At 36.6% G+C, this 18328-nt stretch overlaps 2 protein-coding genes across 6 annotated transcripts in view; one reads left to right on the top strand and one right to left on the bottom strand.

Moving 5' to 3' along the window:
* Positions 1 to 10503, top strand: part of DYNC1I2 (dynein cytoplasmic 1 intermediate chain 2) — a 30522-nt gene extending 20019 nt beyond the window's left edge. For all 4 annotated transcript variants that reach the window (XM_075028466.1, XM_075028465.1, XM_075028464.1 and 1 more), the window contains exons 6-16: positions 2338 to 2427; positions 2695 to 2857; positions 2950 to 3049; positions 3555 to 3680; positions 4653 to 4799; positions 5131 to 5244; positions 5605 to 5738; positions 6756 to 6900; positions 7732 to 7872; positions 8887 to 9012; positions 9724 to 10503. In XM_075028466.1, coding sequence (XP_074884567.1) covers positions 2338 to 2427; positions 2695 to 2857; positions 2950 to 3049; positions 3555 to 3680; positions 4653 to 4799; positions 5131 to 5244; positions 5605 to 5738; positions 6756 to 6900; positions 7732 to 7872; positions 8887 to 9012; positions 9724 to 9837 — 1400 coding nt within the window. In that variant the 3' untranslated portion in view covers positions 9838 to 10503. The remainder of the gene's footprint in view (positions 1 to 2337; positions 2428 to 2694; positions 2858 to 2949; positions 3050 to 3554; positions 3681 to 4652; positions 4800 to 5130; positions 5245 to 5604; positions 5739 to 6755; positions 6901 to 7731; positions 7873 to 8886; positions 9013 to 9723) is intronic.
* Positions 10504 to 13269: 2766 nt separating this feature from the next.
* The window catches only part of SLC25A12 (solute carrier family 25 member 12), a 52106-nt gene continuing 47047 nt past the window's right edge, over positions 13270 to 18328 (bottom strand). For both annotated transcript variants that reach the window (XM_075028463.1, XM_075028461.1), the window contains 4 exons: positions 17113 to 17251; positions 14672 to 14830; positions 14392 to 14482; positions 13270 to 13880 (listed from right to left, as the gene is read on the bottom strand). In XM_075028463.1, coding sequence (XP_074884564.1) covers positions 13691 to 13880; positions 14392 to 14482; positions 14672 to 14830; positions 17113 to 17251 — 579 coding nt within the window. In that variant the 3' untranslated portion in view covers positions 13270 to 13690. The remainder of the gene's footprint in view (positions 13881 to 14391; positions 14483 to 14671; positions 14831 to 17112; positions 17252 to 18328) is intronic.

Genomic DNA, 18328 nt, shown 5'->3' with positions numbered 1-18328 from the left:
AAATTTCTAATTTGGGACTTTCAAAGCTAGAATAATGTATCCAGGGTGACCCAAAACCAAATTTCTAAATTTGAAGGCATCATTTAAATCTGTGAGATTGATTGGCAGGGTGAACAAGAGGGGGATTTTTATCCAAGTGGCTGTAATGTGAATATGTGGTCCTGTATTTGTGGTTCTCAAAATCATGTGTGTTAACTCCTATTACATTTTTTAATTAATCAGTGTTCACACCTATAGTGATTTGACATTAAGAATTCCATTCTTTAGAATTGATACAAGTTACACAGTTTTCAGATTTCAGTCTGCTGTACATGCGAATCCATCTTAAAAACGAGCAGTGTCTTTCTGTTTCTCTGCGTGATTATTTTGCCCAAAAAAGCTTTCATTTTTTTTAAGTAGCACAAAAGCTGTAATTGGCATGCTTTGTAAGGAAGTGTCAATGTGCAAGAGAGTGGAGATCACTAAGAATTCTTTTACGCGTTCTTTCCCCTTTGCACCACCGCCTCCTCAGCAGGGTCACTGAGATCACTAGCTTTTCTTGAAATGGCCATTTTCACTGGCAGGTGCATTATACCCTGTATTTTCAGATTGTTTTTCCATTCTGAATGTTTGGCAGGTTGATTGCTCTGGCTGCATTGACGGAGAAAGGGCTGACAAATGCGGTTGGGCTGGCTGAAAAGACAGTGATTACTGTTTTCCTTTGTGGCTGATTGAGGCCCTTGAAAGGAAAGATTTTAACCTTCACCATTTGGTTCAAAAGTATGAGCATATATTGAAATCATTCATGCCATTTATCCTAGTTCTGTAAACTTGTCAGAACGTAAAAATCGCTCAATTTCAAGTAATGTAGGATTGGCATACGTCATTATCATTTTGATTAAGTTGGAGTTTGTATTATTGTGTGCATTATACGGTGTCATTTAAAGCTTTCTTTCCTGCAGGTACAGTTATATTTTTATTGCCTATACTATGGAGTTAGAAAGATTTTCAGACCTCTTTAAACCTATCACTATGTGTGTGGTTTGGCAGCTGGTATGGCCTACAAGCTGTATTTTGTTTGCAGGGTAAAGGCTTGTCTGTAGACCTCCTGGAGTGCTGGTAATTGCACAGGCTTGCCATTGGGGAAAGACATGATTGGAAGCAGTCAGGCAGAAAAATGTTGTGCCATCCCACTGCCACCTCATAGCAGGGAGACAATCCTAGCAGTACCATCTGGTTGTTGCTATCTAGTCAGCTGGCCTAGCTGCTGGGACCATGCCTTGGCAGCTGGTTCCCATCCCTTGACCACCCGCCCCCCTGCACGCCTGCCCCCCTGCACGCCCCCCCCCCCGTTTTTTTTTGTGTGCATGCATGTGGGGTTTTTTTGTTTTGGGTGGGGTTTTTTTGTTAGCCAACTTTGAAGGTTGGGTCAGGGAGATGGCTGCAACAAATATGCGTAGTCCCTGTTGAATACTGTCTCGTTGCTTGTGATGAGGCATGCAACACATTCCTGCTGCCATTCCTTTATAAACAGATGACATAGCTGTTTAACCAATAAAAATAGTCTTTTCAGAAGCTTGTTCTAGAAAGTGGATGAAGAAAAGCCAGGAAATGCATATTCCACAACACTAAGTAATTTAAAGTTATTTTCTGGTTTACAGTATTCAAAGAAAAAAATGTAGAAATGCAGAAAGTGCTGTAAACCTTGTCAGTATTCCCCAGCATTAACATTTTATGTTATTCATTGCAATTAGGGAAAACACATTTTGCTGTAAAGTTCTCATTGCCAAACATGATACAGATAATGAGACTTGCATTTAGAATGACAGAAAAAATGTAATCTCCCTGCTATTATCTTTAGCAAAATTTGCCTCTTGGAATAGCAACCTGAAAGCTAATGTAAGCCATCTTCATGCCATATGAAGACCCATTAGACTGTGATGGTTTCAGATCACAAGTAAGCAGCTGCTCTGTAGACTATTTTAGACATTTGATTTTTCTTTATTCTGCAGCATTAATGTGTCAGTATGTTACACGGAACATGCATCCACCACATGGTTTTGTGTGGAATCATAAATACTTGTAAGAGAGATTTCCACTTTGGATTCTTTACAATTTCTTATGTGTCTTATTTCAGGTTATACAACTACATAATTTAGTGCCACTAAAATCCAGGTGTAGACAGTGTTCCAGTGATCTTTTGGTTTGAGATAATGTTATCCTGGGGACTACATTTTACAAATTTAACCATTTTAAGCTAAATGATACCATTTTACATCAGCTTATTTGAGATTCATATGGAATGTTACTGTTGCTCTTTAAAAACATTGACAGTCTCACCACAATGTTTCTCCTTAGATGAGGAAGATGAAGATGATGTGGTTGCACCAAAACCATTAGCTGAACCTGAGGAAGAAAAAACATTAAAAAAAGAGGAGGAGGAAGAAGGTACAGGCCACCTCAAGACATTCTGAGTGTGCTGTAAAGAAAGACATCAATAAATATTTAACTTGTTTTCTTTCCATTAAGTTGAAATTAATTTGAATTACATTTTAACAATCAGCTAGAAAAATATAAAATGTAAAAATGGATTTAAAATCTAGGGATGTTAGGAAACAAATTTTCCAACATCATGATAAATACTCTGTCTTTCTTTCTTGGAAAGAATTGGTGAAAGTATGCAGTCCAGAGAATGTATGTATAATTCTTTTCCAGCTGCCCCTCATGAACTTACGGAAGAGGAAAAACAACAAATTTTGCATTCTGAAGAATTTTTAAGTTTCTTTGACCACTCCACAAGGATTGTCGAAAGAGCCCTTTCTGAGCAAATCAACATTTTCTTTGACTACAGTGGAAGAGACTTAGAAGACAAAGAAGGGTAATGTCAATGTTGAATACTTTACTGTGAATGTGCAATATTTGTAATTGAAAAAGTGATCCAAGATTAATATCTGCTAATTGCCTTTATAGAGAGATTCAAGCAGGAGCAAAACTGTCCTTAAATAGGCAGTTTTTTGATGAACGTTGGTCAAAGCATCGTGTTGTCAGTTGTTTGGACTGGTCATCTCAGGTAAAAAAATAATGCTTGCATTAAGCAGGTATCTTTGTAAATTCTTCTAGTTTTATGTGCTTGACCCTTCTGTAAGTACAGTTGATACAGGCTGTATTTCTAAATGCGTTTCTTAAGTGTTCCTTTGTTTGCAAAAAGTAAACAGAGCTGTTAATCTGTTGTGAAAAGTAGTAAAAGGTTTGTATTATGAAGAAAGTCTTTGGCATATTTGTTTCTAAACTAAAAAAAGCTCACTTAAAAGTACTGGGTTTTATGTTCACAAGCAAGTTATGATGAAAGACAGAACAAGACTCTAATGTGTATGTTAATGCTGTTTTATGAGCTAAATTTGAAACAATTACAGTTTTAACTGACAATTTCTCACTTACATATAAAGTAAGGTGGCTTTTATTTTTCGGTGTTTTTTTAAATGCTATTTTGGCAAAAGAGAACAAGGATTCTAGGGTTGTCTGGACCATTAACTAGTCGTCGTGCTTACTTTGAGTCTTTTTCACTTACTGTACAGTATCCAGAATTGCTTGTAGCCTCTTACAACAACAATGAGGATGCACCTCATGAGCCTGATGGGGTGGCCCTTGTATGGAATATGAAGTACAAGAAAACTACCCCAGAGTATGTCTTTCACTGCCAGGTAAGATTCTGTGTCAGGAGGCTAAAGATATTATGTTGATGAACTTGGACAAGTACCTTTCTTATGCTTATCAACATAATGATTTCATTGGGCTGGCATTCACTTTAACCACATGTATTTGCAAACAGATGTTGATAGCTAGAGATTTCAGTTTAGAAATATTATTCTTTTTCAAAATTTCTGACATCATTCAGAATTCAGTCTCATTTGAGAACTCGTTTTGTTATTTTAACTTATTTAAAAACCAGAAAACCTTCTCATGTAATGGTTGAACCACAAAGAAGGTTTGTATGTAAGGGGATTGAGTGGGATTGTATACTACTAGATCTTAGTTTACTGAATAAAATGAAGATGGCCTGAGGAGATGGAGCAAGGATGAAAACTAGAAACATATGCATCAAGAAAAAGGCAGATGAAAGTTTTCTAGTAGTTTTCTGAAAGATAAAACCATACAGATCTCTTCCATTATGCCAAGCCTGGGATAGCCACTTTATTTTCAAAATGCCATACTTCTGAAAAATTACATAGCTGAATCAAAATTTAATCTCGTGTTGTGAGATTACTGTCAAAGCCCAGGTTGCAAAAGTAACTTTATTATATCAAAATGGATTTGTACGTTCTCTAAGAAAATGACCACAGAATGTGGCAAAACATTATTAACATCTTGTGCATTACTGGGCCTTCCCTTGTGAACAAACTATGGTAGGAGGAATACCAACGTATACCTACGAAAGAAAAGAGGAGGAAGACTTCATTTTATGAATACAAATTAAAACTAAAAGACAATTGGGAGTTCACAAAGGGTTTGTGAATCCTTAAGTAATTGGACAGTGAAATAGCATATTGAATAAATCTAAGCAAAGAACTTACTCTGATATCTGGTCCCATTTTCTTTAGCTTTAGACATAGCGTCGTTAAATGATAGGGGGTTTTTATGTATTTTGTTGTTTGTTTGTTTGTTTTTCCTTTCAGTCAGCAGTGATGTCAGCTACATTTGCAAAATTTCATCCCAATCTGGTGGTTGGTGGCACATACTCAGGCCAAATAGTGCTATGGGATAATCGCAGCAATAAGAGAACCCCAGTGCAGAGAACTCCACTTTCAGCTGCTGCTCACACGGTAGGGGGTAAAATGTCTTCAAGGACTGTTCCCTGTTGAGAAGTATTTAACCTCTAGGAAACTCTGTCCAGTGCACTTGATTGATAACGCTTAAATGTTTATGTCCATATTTTGCCAATGCTATCACTGAAGAACCAGGCTATTCATAAAAATCCAAGTGTCAGGAAAAACAAGTAACAGTTTTATAGGGAAGTATTCTTTGTACTGTAGTGTGATCAATCTTTTATGCTTTGTTAAATGGTGAAGTTGTATATTTTACTGTATATTAATTATACCAGAATTGGTTGTTACTTGGAAATTCCATTTTCTGATAGCATTTTACATTTCTTAGCACCCAGTGTACTGTGTAAATGTTGTTGGGACCCAGAATGCTCATAACTTGATTAGTATCTCAACTGATGGGAAAATATGCTCTTGGAGTCTGGACATGCTTTCCCAACCACAGGTAAGATATCTTTGGATATATATAGTATTTTGTAAAAACGTAATTAATCTAAAAAGCATTAATAAACATTTTCCCAACACAGAGAATTATACTTAAGGGAGCTTGATAAGTATTTAATAAAATACTTCCCCACCTGTGGAATCAAATATTGTCTGTTGATCCTTTTGTATATTTTTGCACTTGTGTTAGTGGTGAACACAATTTTAACAAGAAATAACTTTCTTATTCTTGCCCAATTTTGTACAAGTAAAATACAAAAAAAACCCTCAACCTTCTACTGAGAAATCTAAATGACTTTGTAGATGTTAATATTTCAGGTTTGTTTTTTTTTAAACTAAGTTGCTGATATTTTCACCACAGGATAGCATGGAGCTGGTTCACAAACAGTCCAAGGCCGTGGCTGTTACCTGCATGTCCTTCCCTATCGGAGATGTCAACAACTTTGTTGTTGGCAGTGAAGAAGGCTCAGTGTACACTGCATGCCGTCATGGCAGGTGAATACAAACTTCAATTATTCAGAATAAATAAAAATAGTGAAAGGATGAGTCCCTGCATGCTTTACACTGCTAAAATTATTTATAGTGCATATTTACTCCTTTGTCTTGAAGGAGTTCAAAATAGCTGTATATGAATTCATGTGCACTTTTTCTCTGAGTAAGAGCTTCATTAAAACCAGAAGAAGTTGGAATATTGAACTGGTACTATGCTGCCTTCAGTGACTAGGAGTTGTGTTGATGAGGGCAGCGTAGGTCACTGCGGTTTTATTCATTTGAATTGTAGCAGAACATTCCAAACTTCGTATCAGTTCTGTAGATAATTGTACAGTAACATCACGCACAAATCTTAAATTGGCTAGCTTTTCTCCTGCTGTTCAATCTATTTTGAAATTGTCTGACTGTATCTTATCAATTGCTTTCTTAAATATAATTGAGTGTCCAGGTTTCATCTCAAATACACATCACCTTCCTGCACAGCTTTTTGGTTCCAAAATACCCAAAATTGTATCACTTTTGTGTAACATCCTTCCCATCTGTTCTCCCCTTCTTTTTCATTGTTTCTGATAGGAGGCTATTAGGGATATATTGTTACTGTTTTATGTCTGAACCCTGTGTCCATAAGGTACATGCAACTTCTCTTAAGTCACTGGGAGTTTTATGCTCATTTCTGAGGACTGGATTTCGTTCTTTGTATGAATGGAAGTTTTAGCTATTGCTTGGAGAACAACATAGTTAAATGTGTGGACTGATACCTGCTAAATGAGTCTCTTCTCCCTATGGTATATTTTGGCACTTAAGGTTAGCAGAAAACAGATGTCAAAGTTAAGGTTCACATTCAAGCCTGGTCTTCTGTGATCCTGTTGTGATGTGATGAAGCCTTTTGCAGTGGGGTAACATCCATACAAAGCAGCAAAATCGTCTTGTGGCTATATATAAATTGCATTTCAGTGCTATCTCTGTCTGCAGATGTATGGTTTCCAGATAAATTAACCCTGGTTATATATTCTAAAACAGCAAAGCTGGAATCAGTGAGATGTTTGAAGGACACCAGGGACCAATCACAGGTATCAACTGCCATGCAGCGGTTGGACCTGTAGACTTCTCGCATCTTTTTGTCACCTCTTCTTTTGACTGGACAGTAAAGCTTTGGACAACTAAGGTAACAAATAGATAGTTCAGTGATTTTCTTTGTAGTCCTTGACACAAGGTGGTGCTATAATGTAAGCTACTTAAGAAACTTCAGTAAACTGAAGTCAAGTCGTGTGAAGCTTTCTAGGATCCTAGCAACAGTCCTGCAAAGAGGAGACAGCTGATGAACAAAACTATAGTTGACAACATAAAGCTTTGCTTTCTGATTGTACATCATTTCTATACTTCTGATCCATTCTGTTCATCCTTTTGCCCTTTGTTAGCAACACCGATTTACAATGTAACCAAATGTTGTAAAATTAGTTACTTCATATTATGCATAGGGCAAATGTTTTGCTACAGTTTTGTGGAGGACTATGGGGACAGCACCAAAACTGATGTCAGTTAAACTGTGAGGCTTACAGTTGAAATATCTGTCATTCCCATTGCCAGAATTACCTCTTTCTCTGTTGGTTTGATGCCCTGAGGAATGCAAAGCAGAGGAAGCAGAGTCACAATCTCCCAGTAACAGTCTGAAGTGCTGTCACTGTGTTATCGTTGGCTTGATTTACAAGATTCTTAATGCATTAAATTTACAATCCCTTACTATATTGGCTTGCTACTAGTTTGTTTTATGGTAGCAGCCAGCAAAAAGGCTGCATGCTTTGGAAAGCATCCCTTTAATAATAGCATTAATTTTTGGCTGCTTTTTGCGGAGGCATTTTTTAAAGTAAGTCAAAATGTGAATTGCTTTTTAGTTATTGCTGATAATGCTGTTGAAGTTCTGTATTTTGCTTTTCCTGTTAGCTTTATAGTTTTGAAGTGCAGAGTTTAGGTATTGCATTATGTTTGCTTTTTTCAGAATAACAAACCTCTCTACTCCTTTGAAGACAACTCAGATTATGTTTATGATGTGATGTGGTCTCCAACTCACCCTGCCTTGTTTGCCTGTGTGGATGGGATGGGCAGGCTTGACCTGTGGAATCTCAACAATGATACTGAGGTGAGGCAGTCAGGTTAACAATGAAATGTAGCTGGAAGAGTGTTTGTACACTTCGGGGGAAAAAGTGTCAGGAGTTTACCATTGCTTTTTGGTCTGTTTTTTTGTTGTTGTTCTTAAATATTCTGTAGTTCCAGTAGTTTCTGTGTAATAAGTATCATTCTTTGATTACAAGGTTGTAATTCAGATGACTCCTCATAATGAATGACAGTGGTAATTAACTTGTTTTACTTGTAGCACAAGTGCAAAACATCTGCTGGTGTAACACTGATCCATGTTGTGAAAGTGATTATAGACCTCCCCCAGTATGACCTTGGCAGCCTATAGCTTAACAGCGTGAACTAAACCTGTTACCCACACACCACTGTTGTTCCTATTGCCATATTACTATTGCAGTGAAATTGTAATTTGTTTCTAAACTTAGAGAATTGAATGTTTGGGTTTTCTGGTGTGAGTTATAAACTTAATTATAGTATGAAATCTTTTCTGAGATTTAAACTTGTTGGATGTAGGTGACAGGAAGAACCTGACAGATACTCGGTACTTAAATCTCACCTTCTTAAAACTGCATATAGAAGAAAGAGCAGTTCTGTAGGAGTATATGCCAGCCTATGGCTTCAAATTGGAATTACCCGGTTCTAGCCTTTGGACAGGATTTGACCTGCCAAAGCGGCTGACTTCATCCCTGCCTTCTGTCATATCTTTCTTGAGATCCCAGGGTTCCTCCTTGCTGTCTGACTGAATGCATGTCTAGGCCTCCTGCCTCATGACAAGAGTGTAGATGTGCTTTTTGATAGAGGATGTTTGTACTTTGGCCAAGGGACAGAAGATGTATCATTTTGGTCATGTCACTGGTGATAGCTTAAGGCCACTGAGAGTCTTTGAGATTTACATACTCTGCCTCAGCTGAAATGTTGGGCACTTCTTTTGATACAACACTGAGGGACTAGGTGTGTTCTGTAATCTCTAGTTTATGGAATTATGGAATTTTTAGCAATGTGTTTTAAATGGATACAGGTGCCAACTGCAAGCATTACTGTGGAGGGCAATCCTGCTCTGAACCGTGTGAGATGGACGCATTCTGGGAGAGAGATTGCTGTAGGTGATTCAGAGGGACAAATAGTTATATATGATGTGGGAGAGGTATGTATACCTTTTATTGTGCAAAGTACATTACAAAACACTCATGTTTCTTTCACTCTTATTTAGCAACGTGCTTTTAACTTTTTTCCCCTGTGATTAGAGGAATAATGTTTAATTTTTATTTTCAAATTAATGTTACCTTTTTGTGTCTATTTCAGGTATTCTAGCATAACTTTTTAGCATGCTATCTGGCAGCCAATCAAAAAATAAAAACATTTTTGTAAGGCTGGTGAAATAAGATAAAAGAATCAATGGGTTGGTTTGTAGAGATTTTATGTTCTTTATACCTGGCACATGAATTCTGACCATAGCTTGAGAAGTACTGAACAAAAAATTCTGCAGTGAAGCAGTCTTGACTTTGTTCCTACAGTGAAGCTGTTGCTATTGCAAGTACGTGTACTGCAGTAGTACGTAACTAATTGAGGGGATGATGGTATGGCATTAGTAGTGCCCTTTGGAGGCAGTCTCTCAGATGGACACCTATCATGCGAGCTTGTAATAGTACCATTACATACTTAAATACCAGATTCTCAAATTCAGCTTCTTTTATTAGTTAGAGATTTTGATGTTCAGACTATTTTAAAAGTTACACTAAATAAAGGTAAGCTTTTCTGTTGGAACCTCTTCTGAATGTTACTTAAGCATTCTGCTGTTCAAAATGAGCTGTTTTTATTTATAAGTAGGCCTAAATAACATTTTCTTTGTCAACAGCAAGTTGCCGTTCCACGCAGTGATGAGTGGACTCGATTTGGTCGAACGCTGGCAGAAATAAATGCTAACAGAGCTGATGCAGAAGAGGAAGCTGCAACCCGCATACCGGCGTAGATCATTAAAAATAGGCAGCAGTGGTAGACTTGTGAATGATTTGATGCAAATCTTAAAAAGTGTAAGCATGTGTCAGTTCAAATAATAGCTTAAGGGAGGAATATATGGAGTCAGCTATGGACTTTGAAATGTATTAAGATCAGGGAAAATCTGATCTTGCATTGTCACTTTTTATATATAAATTACAAGCACATTCTTGGATTTGTGTAACTTTTAATACAGTTAACTTTGACTTTGCAAGGAACTTCTTTTGCTGAAACACTAACCTGATGTAAATTTACTATTGGGCTTCTGAAATTTCCACTTTGTAACAGTATCTATTTCTGAAAAGTAGAAGTTCTGTTTCTAAACTAAACTTTCTATATTCCACAGACTAACCTTCATTAGGTAGTAAATTTCTGACGCATTCTTTAATTTGAACTCTTCAAATTACCCATGGATATGCATGCATATGTTCCAAGTAAGTTTCATTGTTTATATATAGATAAGCCTCAGACTCTGGTAGTGGATAATACATGTGAATAAAAATTTCTCTGTAGTTACAAACTTACTTGATAATTGGACCTGAATTAATGAAATACATATTTAATAATAATGAGTTCTTTTGTTTGAATTGGTACATTAAAAGGTGAGACTGATTCATAAATAAATATTATATGAGCACTTGTCAGCTGCCCTGACCCCTAATCTGTGTCCCTTCAGTAGTTTGAGAGTAGAGAGTTCCTGGGAGCTGCTGGTTTCATTTTACTACACACATCATGGAGTTGTTTTCTGCCCCTGACCTCCACTTCCTACTGTAGCAATCAGGCACAAGGAAAAAGGCTACTGTTGTCAAATTTTTCTTTTCCAAAGGATAAGGAACTAGATCTTCACTTAATTTCTATAGCATGATGATTTGCATTCTGTTAACTACAGACTTGCTACTGATTTTCCATATTAAGTTCAAGAAAGACATTTTCATTGCTTTTTAACATTTTTATTGAAACAAAACCTCTCAATGGCTTGAAACAGAATGGTTGGAATTTTTGTTAAATTTTTTTAATACATCTTTCTTAGGACATTATAAAGTTTCCCATTGAGACGGGGTTTGGGTTTCAGGTTTGGGGGGGGGGGTGGTTGTGGGGTTTTGGTTTTTTAGTAAATATTCTGTCTTGTACTAATTGGGCACCAAACCAATATTGGTTTCTTTAACTTATGACTCTGGGTTCGTTTCTGGTATTCTTAATCTGCTACAAGCTTATGGCTTTGCCAGAAGAGCTGTTTTATATGCTTAGAAGTAGGAAATAAATAGGTTTATATTCCTTAATCAGCTTTATGTCCAGAAGTATTCTTATTGTTCCTTCATCATTTGTGTTTTAAGTTGGGGGGGGTTGTTCTATTTCTCCTTGTCTCAGTTCTGTTACAAGCAGCTCTTAGAGACACAGGCAGCAGTAACAGCAATTCTGCCTTCAGGAGGTTCTCGTTTTCAGTGGGTTTGAAAGTGAAATTTGGCTTCCACTGGTGTTGGCTTGTCAAAAGTCCCCCCCTCTTTTTAATGCAAAGTCATGCTGTTCAGTTTTATATTTACCTTTTATGTTTTCCTGAACCTGAGGAGAGCAGCTATCTGTTCAGTTGAGAAACATGTGAACTACATAAAGAACAGGCACATCATGTGATGATTTTTACCCTTTAGGCACAAGAATTCTTAACAAGCAGAATGTTCTGTTGTCTTGCTGGTTTTTTTGGCAGGGGGAGGCAGGGGGGTGGGCGTTTGGTGTTTTGGGGTTTTTTACTGAGATTATTACTTCTCATTTAATAATACATTTCCTTCAGACTTATCTACTGGATTTCTGAAAATATAAGGTTTTCTTTCAATGGATTGTGGCATAAACATATAGGTCATATGGCATTAGTTTTACATAATTTCAACCTTTTAATAATTTTCAATGAACTATTCTGTATTCATTCCTGCTTGTGTTCCTCCTTCACAAAACAGTTGAGTACAGGTTAAAGATATTGTAAAACCCATACCTGCAACATTACGAGAGCAACAGTGATGCTAGATACTGTAAATGATCATTCTGGGAGCCACACTGTCCAGTTTTGGAGCTGTAAGAAATACAAATGCTATTTTGCAGTGTAAAGTCTCCTAAAGCCTTGATCAAGCCTAAGACTTGTAACTAAGATTAAATGCCAGTAGGTACCTACCATTTTTCTATCTATTTAGAAAACGCAGAACGAAATATGTAGATATGGGAGAGAGTTCCTGGGAAGCCTGTCTCTAGAAAACTCCACAGAACATGTAATTCTTTAAACAGAAAAAAACAAAGACTGGAAGCCTTCTAATGGGGTTACATATATGCATGTTGCAGAATAGTGATCAAACTCCCAAGTTTGATGTATTCTAACCTTTAGCTCACTAAATATTATTCAGCACCAAAAGATTTTGCATCTTGCTTAGAGGCTAGAACTGAAGAAAGACTTGTCTGGTTGTAGTGTTTAGTTTTTAAGAAGCCATTAACTAACTTAGAAGCCACTAAAACTCTTCATATTGGCCTGCTGTCACCAGAGCAAGAACACAGCAGAACCTCAAATCAGTTTATACCACTGGGATACACTGTACTTTAGCATATTTAATCCTGAAAGAAACATGTAAAACTAAAGATTGAAGGTTGTCATACTTCAGTAAGCAAGGCTGGAAACCCACCCATTTCTTTTCTGGCTGTAGGGGTAGTATAACTATTTTTCTTCTAGGACTGTAGAAATCTAGACACCCCTATTTCCTCTGACATTTTTGCGTTTAAAAATTACACCCGATAAACTTTTGGCAGACATTAGGCCAAAATAGTTCAAGCTTTTCCTTTCTCCTCTCCTTTTACTTAGCCTTCCACTCAACTGGAAATATAAACAATCAGTTTTGCACATAAAAAGAATGTTAAAGTGGGTGTGGTTTTTTTTTTTCCAGAGTAGCCTAATTTCTTAATGGTAAAACAATCTAGAAATAAAAAGAATGCCCTCACTTTTTTATAAAAAAACTTCCATTCTGGAAAAAAGCACTCTGAGTAATAAATCTTGTAAAAATTCTTGAGTCTGCTAATACCTGGCAAATACTTCATTTTGTTTTAAATACACTACCATAGAGGTAAGATCTATCACACATTTAGTATTAACATGTATTTCGAGGGAATTCCTTGTTACAAAGTAGTGCTGCAAAATAAAATATTGCATGTGCTCATCTAATTACTGTGTTCTCTTACAAGACAACAGATTGCATTTTAATACCTTTGCTGTAACTAGCAGTAAAATGCATTCCTTCAGAGGCTATGTTCTGTACTGTACATTCATTAAATAAGTGCATCTGATCTTTAAATTTTAATCTGTAATCTGTGGAGGGAAAAAACCCCACACAATGGACAACTTTTCTATAAACACAAAATAGTGAACTGACTTAAGTGTTTTTAAATATTTTATTGTCGTGATTGTTAACAAAACACCTTCAAAACATTCTGTACATTTCAAACTATTTTGAACTGCAATACCCATTATATAAATGTACGTATATAGATGCCATGATGTCTCTGTACAAAGATGTACAATATGTACAGTAACATTAAATGCAAGCTGTGCAAGGCAAAGTCTAGGCTACAGATTCATGCCACTGGTTAAAACAAGGCATAGAACCACAGCTTCAATCCGTTTCTTTTGTGCAAATAAAGTAAATGCAGGTATGTATTAATATTAGAAATGAGTAATTAGATTTGCAAGCTCAGTTCAGCTAGAACAACATGCAGCTGACTGGAAAAAAATACAGTACTACTCTTGTGAACTTTTTTCCACTGCATCACTTTGTTAGGTTGAAGCATCTTTTCAGGATTCAGCTGCTGCCTTTTGGTTGAGCCAAGGTAATGCCAGGAGATCGAAACTTAGGAAGATATAAACCAAATTTATTTTCTATACCAGCAAATGTAGCTGTAGCAAGTCTGTATCCACCTAGGTGCTCAGGGTTAACAGGAGGAAGATCTGAAATTCGAGTTTTTGAGGTAGGTTCTGATCCAGAAGGTTTGCTGTTTGAAGAAAGAAAAAGAAAAAAAAGGCTTTCCTTTATTTAAAGTGTTTTCTTAAGCCTGAATAACTTTACAAAAGATAGACTATTTTGTCTGAGTATGGAAGACTGTTAAAGCTGACCTTAATTAATTCACTTCTCTGGTCTAGTAAAGTAAGTTGAGTTCAGACCACTACTTAATGGGAAATCAAGGCCAAAAGTGAAGCTACGTTTTTACTGATAGCTTTGTAAAATTCTTTTAACTTCCACTGGCACAGGGAAAATAGAGTGGAAATACAAATTTTATGTAGTGTATTAAAATAAATATGAAATGGCTCTTTCTATTCTCATCTGTTTAGAATTAACAGGTGAGTTTGTCTCAATTATATGAGGAGGGGGGGATTTTTTTGCATACCGCAATCTTAAGTTCGGGTGTTCAAAGTCACCAAGTTTAAGAGGTCCCATGTATGAAAAAAAGTAAGGTCTTTTTTAACTTGGCCGCTTTTTTCCAAAAAAGCAAATATTTGACTTACATGCCTCCAAAATCGACATAAAACCATCGCTGCAGAAGTTCATAAGTGACCAAAGTAACACCAAACTGGGGTGAAGATCTGAACACACGAGCTGTTAAATATTACAAATCGTAATGTCAAAGAAAATAATTTCTCAGGAGAGAAGCTAAACATTTTTAACAAGAGGTTATGTTTTTCAGAATCAAACCTTGTAACTACTGCTCTAATTTGAGTCCTTAACAAAGCAAGTGCTAATTTGCAGATTCGGGGTCAGCCTTAATATTCAGAGAGCATTTCTCACCTCCAGCTCCCTTCCAAAAAGCCGAAGGACCTTCTTCCCTTAGAATCTTTCCAAAGCAGTCAATAACTCCACTGTATGTTGTCTGACCAGCGCGAGCTGCCACTTGCAGTCTTGTCTTGATGACATCAGCAGGGGTTACCAAAGAAGCAGCAGGCACACCTTTTAGAAGAAAACCACATTTAATTTGCACAGAGAATCTTGTAAAAGATGAAACACTTCTAACTGAAAAATACAACTGCAAACTGTAATAGTTTTTGCAAGGATTAGATATTACTAAAAATGCAAGTTCTTACACTTGATGCTAATATAAACTGTTGTGCTTGGTATAATTGTTTTGAGTTTCTTCTAAATTTAAAGGCTATAACTGATAGTAAAGAAAATAATAAACTATCAACAGCAATTCTCTCAACATCTTCTAGTGGTTTGTCATTATCAGTAGTTTCAAAAGATAAGCATTTTTAAATTCACACATATGCCATATACCTAATAAGAGATATCCATGACAAAAATTAGTTGTGTAACCTTACTGTATTTGTTAATACTCTACAACATATTTTGCAAGTTACATAGATGATTGATTTGGGAAGTTGAATCCTACACATCCATTTGTTAAAGGTGTTAATAAGAAAACTACTACTTAAAACACCTATTCTACAGAAATACGTCTGTACTGCTGTTTGGACTGTTCTGTAGGAGAATAGATGCTGCTTACTTCAATAGGCAAGCCATAAAAAGACTGAGGACAATGAAGGTGTTTTACAAGCCTGCTTAGTACCAACAGCGTGATAATAGCCAACAGTGATGGAAGAACAAATCTCCACTTCCAAGGCACCACTCTCAGCTTTCTAGTCAAAGGAAAGGAGAAAGTTTTCAGAAATGTACTCCACAGTATACAACTGTGTTATCTGAGATATTTCTGAATACTTCTGAATGCTGTAAAAATGTCATCCTCTTAAGAAGAGGAACCATCTTCTGACTTAGAATTTTGAAATTGATTTTGACTTCTGTTGAACTTTTACAATTGGTTAATATTGAATTAAAAATTTAACAAGTCACTGATTTGCATAGGTGATCATAAACTTTGAAGAGTTGCTGATCACTTCAGGATGTTTTAGAGGAAAACAGAAGCAATACAGTTAAGCCTACAAGCACAAGCTAATTGCAACCATATGCAGATTTTCCTTTACAGGCAAGTATGTTCAGACTGTATTCTTCCCTACTGCGCATGCATAACAGGAATAGATCGAGCAATCGGGAATTTGAAATTTGCAATTCAGAAAGGCAGACTCCTGTACGTGCTATAAAACTAGGCCTGCGAGATTTACACGCATTTTTAATAGGGTTCATCACTTAGTATGGGTGACCCAGAAACATTAATCAAACAAACAAAGAGAAGCTGTGAAGCCTGTAATGTAAAAACAGTGAGTCTATGTATGAAATACAAGTTAAATAATAATATTTGTATGTGCTTCTATGAGTACAGTAAGCTAAATAATTTTCCACTCCTGGCAGCTCTGCATTACTTGAGAATAAACAGGACTACAACTCTGTTAGTAGTTTCCTAGCTGGTCTCTCCCTTCCCTCTGGCACGAGGAACCTACCAACTGGCAAAGAGCAGGTGCAGCCAAGCTCTGTATCAAGTCCAATATGGGAAACTGCTCTTTACACACAGATGGCTCATGACTGATGTATATATAGTGATTCCTTACAACTGTAACAAGTAACAAAAGGTCCGGTCAGCCACTGATGTTTCTAAACTGCACAGATTCCAACACTGAATCGTTCACAATTGAGAGGCTGCAGATACCTGGTTTTCATCCTAGTGATGCAGTCTGTGGCAGTGCAGAATCTGGTCATCTGTATCCATGTTTTTAGATGACCACCACTACAGTTCCTACTTCTATTAAAAACAACTTTTTATCATCACTGCATATTCTCTTTATACTAAACATTTTTTAGAAGCGTTAAAATATTTTAAATTTCAGAGTATGATACTTTAACTTCAGCTTCTTTACAAACTAATGCCCTATTTTTAGCAATTACATTTGAACAAAGTTTCTTCTCAGTTATTCAGGAATCCAAAACAGGGTAAGTCATTTTCTCCTTAGCTCTTATGATCTCTCATCTTATGTTCATCAAAGATTCAAATTAGCCTTCAACTCTGAGAGCACAGTAACAAGTAAAACCCCATTGAGACAGACAGATCAAATTTGACTACAAGTTGCTGAGCTGCATTACGCTGTTTATCCACATTATGCAAATGTAATTAGCTCTCATCAAAATTACATCACCTCCCACTAAGGATAACAGTGATCAAATTTAGATTAAATCAGATACAATGGTACAGTACCCTTCCTTTATATGGGGCTACTGAATGAATATTAAATATTGCTCACTAAAAGAAAAAAAAATTACTTCTAGAAAACATTCTGTAAAATTACCTGCAATGGCTCCAGCTGCAAGGAGATTAAGCCCTCCCACATGGCCATTTTCATCAGCAAGCATCAGTTTACTATGAGCATAAACAGGAAAGTAGATTGCAGAAAAGGGAATGTCTCTGAGGAAACATGCTTTGGCACCCTGTCACATAGAAAAAGAGACATAATACAAATCAATTTTGTAAATAAGATTAAAATTGATACCCAGCAAGCAGCTTGAGCCCAAGAAGTACCAATTCTTTTGATCTACCAGGTAAATAACACAGAAAATAAAATGTCTCAGGAAACCGAAGATATAGGGTTGAGCTTGAAAAAAGAATAAAGCACATCTAAAGTAAGTTTCTAGAATGAGGAAGAGTCAAGGTTCATGTCTAATTTCAGTAAGCAGTATGTGACATCAATCCTGACATCAGTACCTAGGATAAATACCTTTTACATACAATGTGTCCAAATGTGATGAAGAAAGTGACAAAGGTCTGTCCTTATGTCTTGCTGACAACCACCACAACCATGGAAGCAGCAAGACAAGTCTTTGCATGCCATTTTTTCCGCCAAACACAAAAGCACTACTAAAATACCAGTGAGAACTGTAAGAACTCATACTGATCTCCACCGATCATCATCTGGTTGACTGAAAAAGCTGTACTGGAAGGTTAGTAAAAAGAGGGAAACTGCTGCAAAATGGGAAACATTTAGTAAGGGGAAGATACAGGGAGACAAAACTAGCAGCCTACAATAACAGTGCAAGGAGTAGCTCCTCGCCACAAATTAGCATTAAAGACTTCCTTTAACAGAACTTTGCATGGTGTAAAAACAGTGGAATACTCATAATAAAACATATCTAATATTCTTCTTTTAGTAACTTCAGTCATCAGTCTGCTACCAACTAAAATAACTCCTGTACAAAGCTCAAATAAGCCCTTGTACATCCAAAAATCTCATCTGCATACCCTGAAAGCATGCACTATACAAAAACACCACTCCTTGCCCAAATACCCAACTGCTATACTCCAAGCCAGCAGCCTCCACACAATGGACCCACCTGATGCCAGTCACCCAGTAGTGATATTAACAGACAGCACACATCACAAACCCTACGTGGCTTAAGCAGAAGACTTGCTATAGAGAAATGTGTTCCTTCAGTTATTTTCACGCAGATACTTTATGCTCTAAGATAAGTTCTTACAGTTCTTCACAAATGATAATGAATTCTAAAGAA

The sequence above is a fragment of the Buteo buteo genome, chromosome 5 (genome assembly GCF_964188355.1).
Source record: "Buteo buteo chromosome 5, bButBut1.hap1.1, whole genome shotgun sequence".
NCBI lineage: Eukaryota > Metazoa > Chordata > Aves > Accipitriformes > Accipitridae > Buteo > Buteo buteo.
The sequence above is the reverse complement of the archived record's forward strand: the minus strand, read 5'-3'. Positions and strand labels throughout refer to the sequence as shown.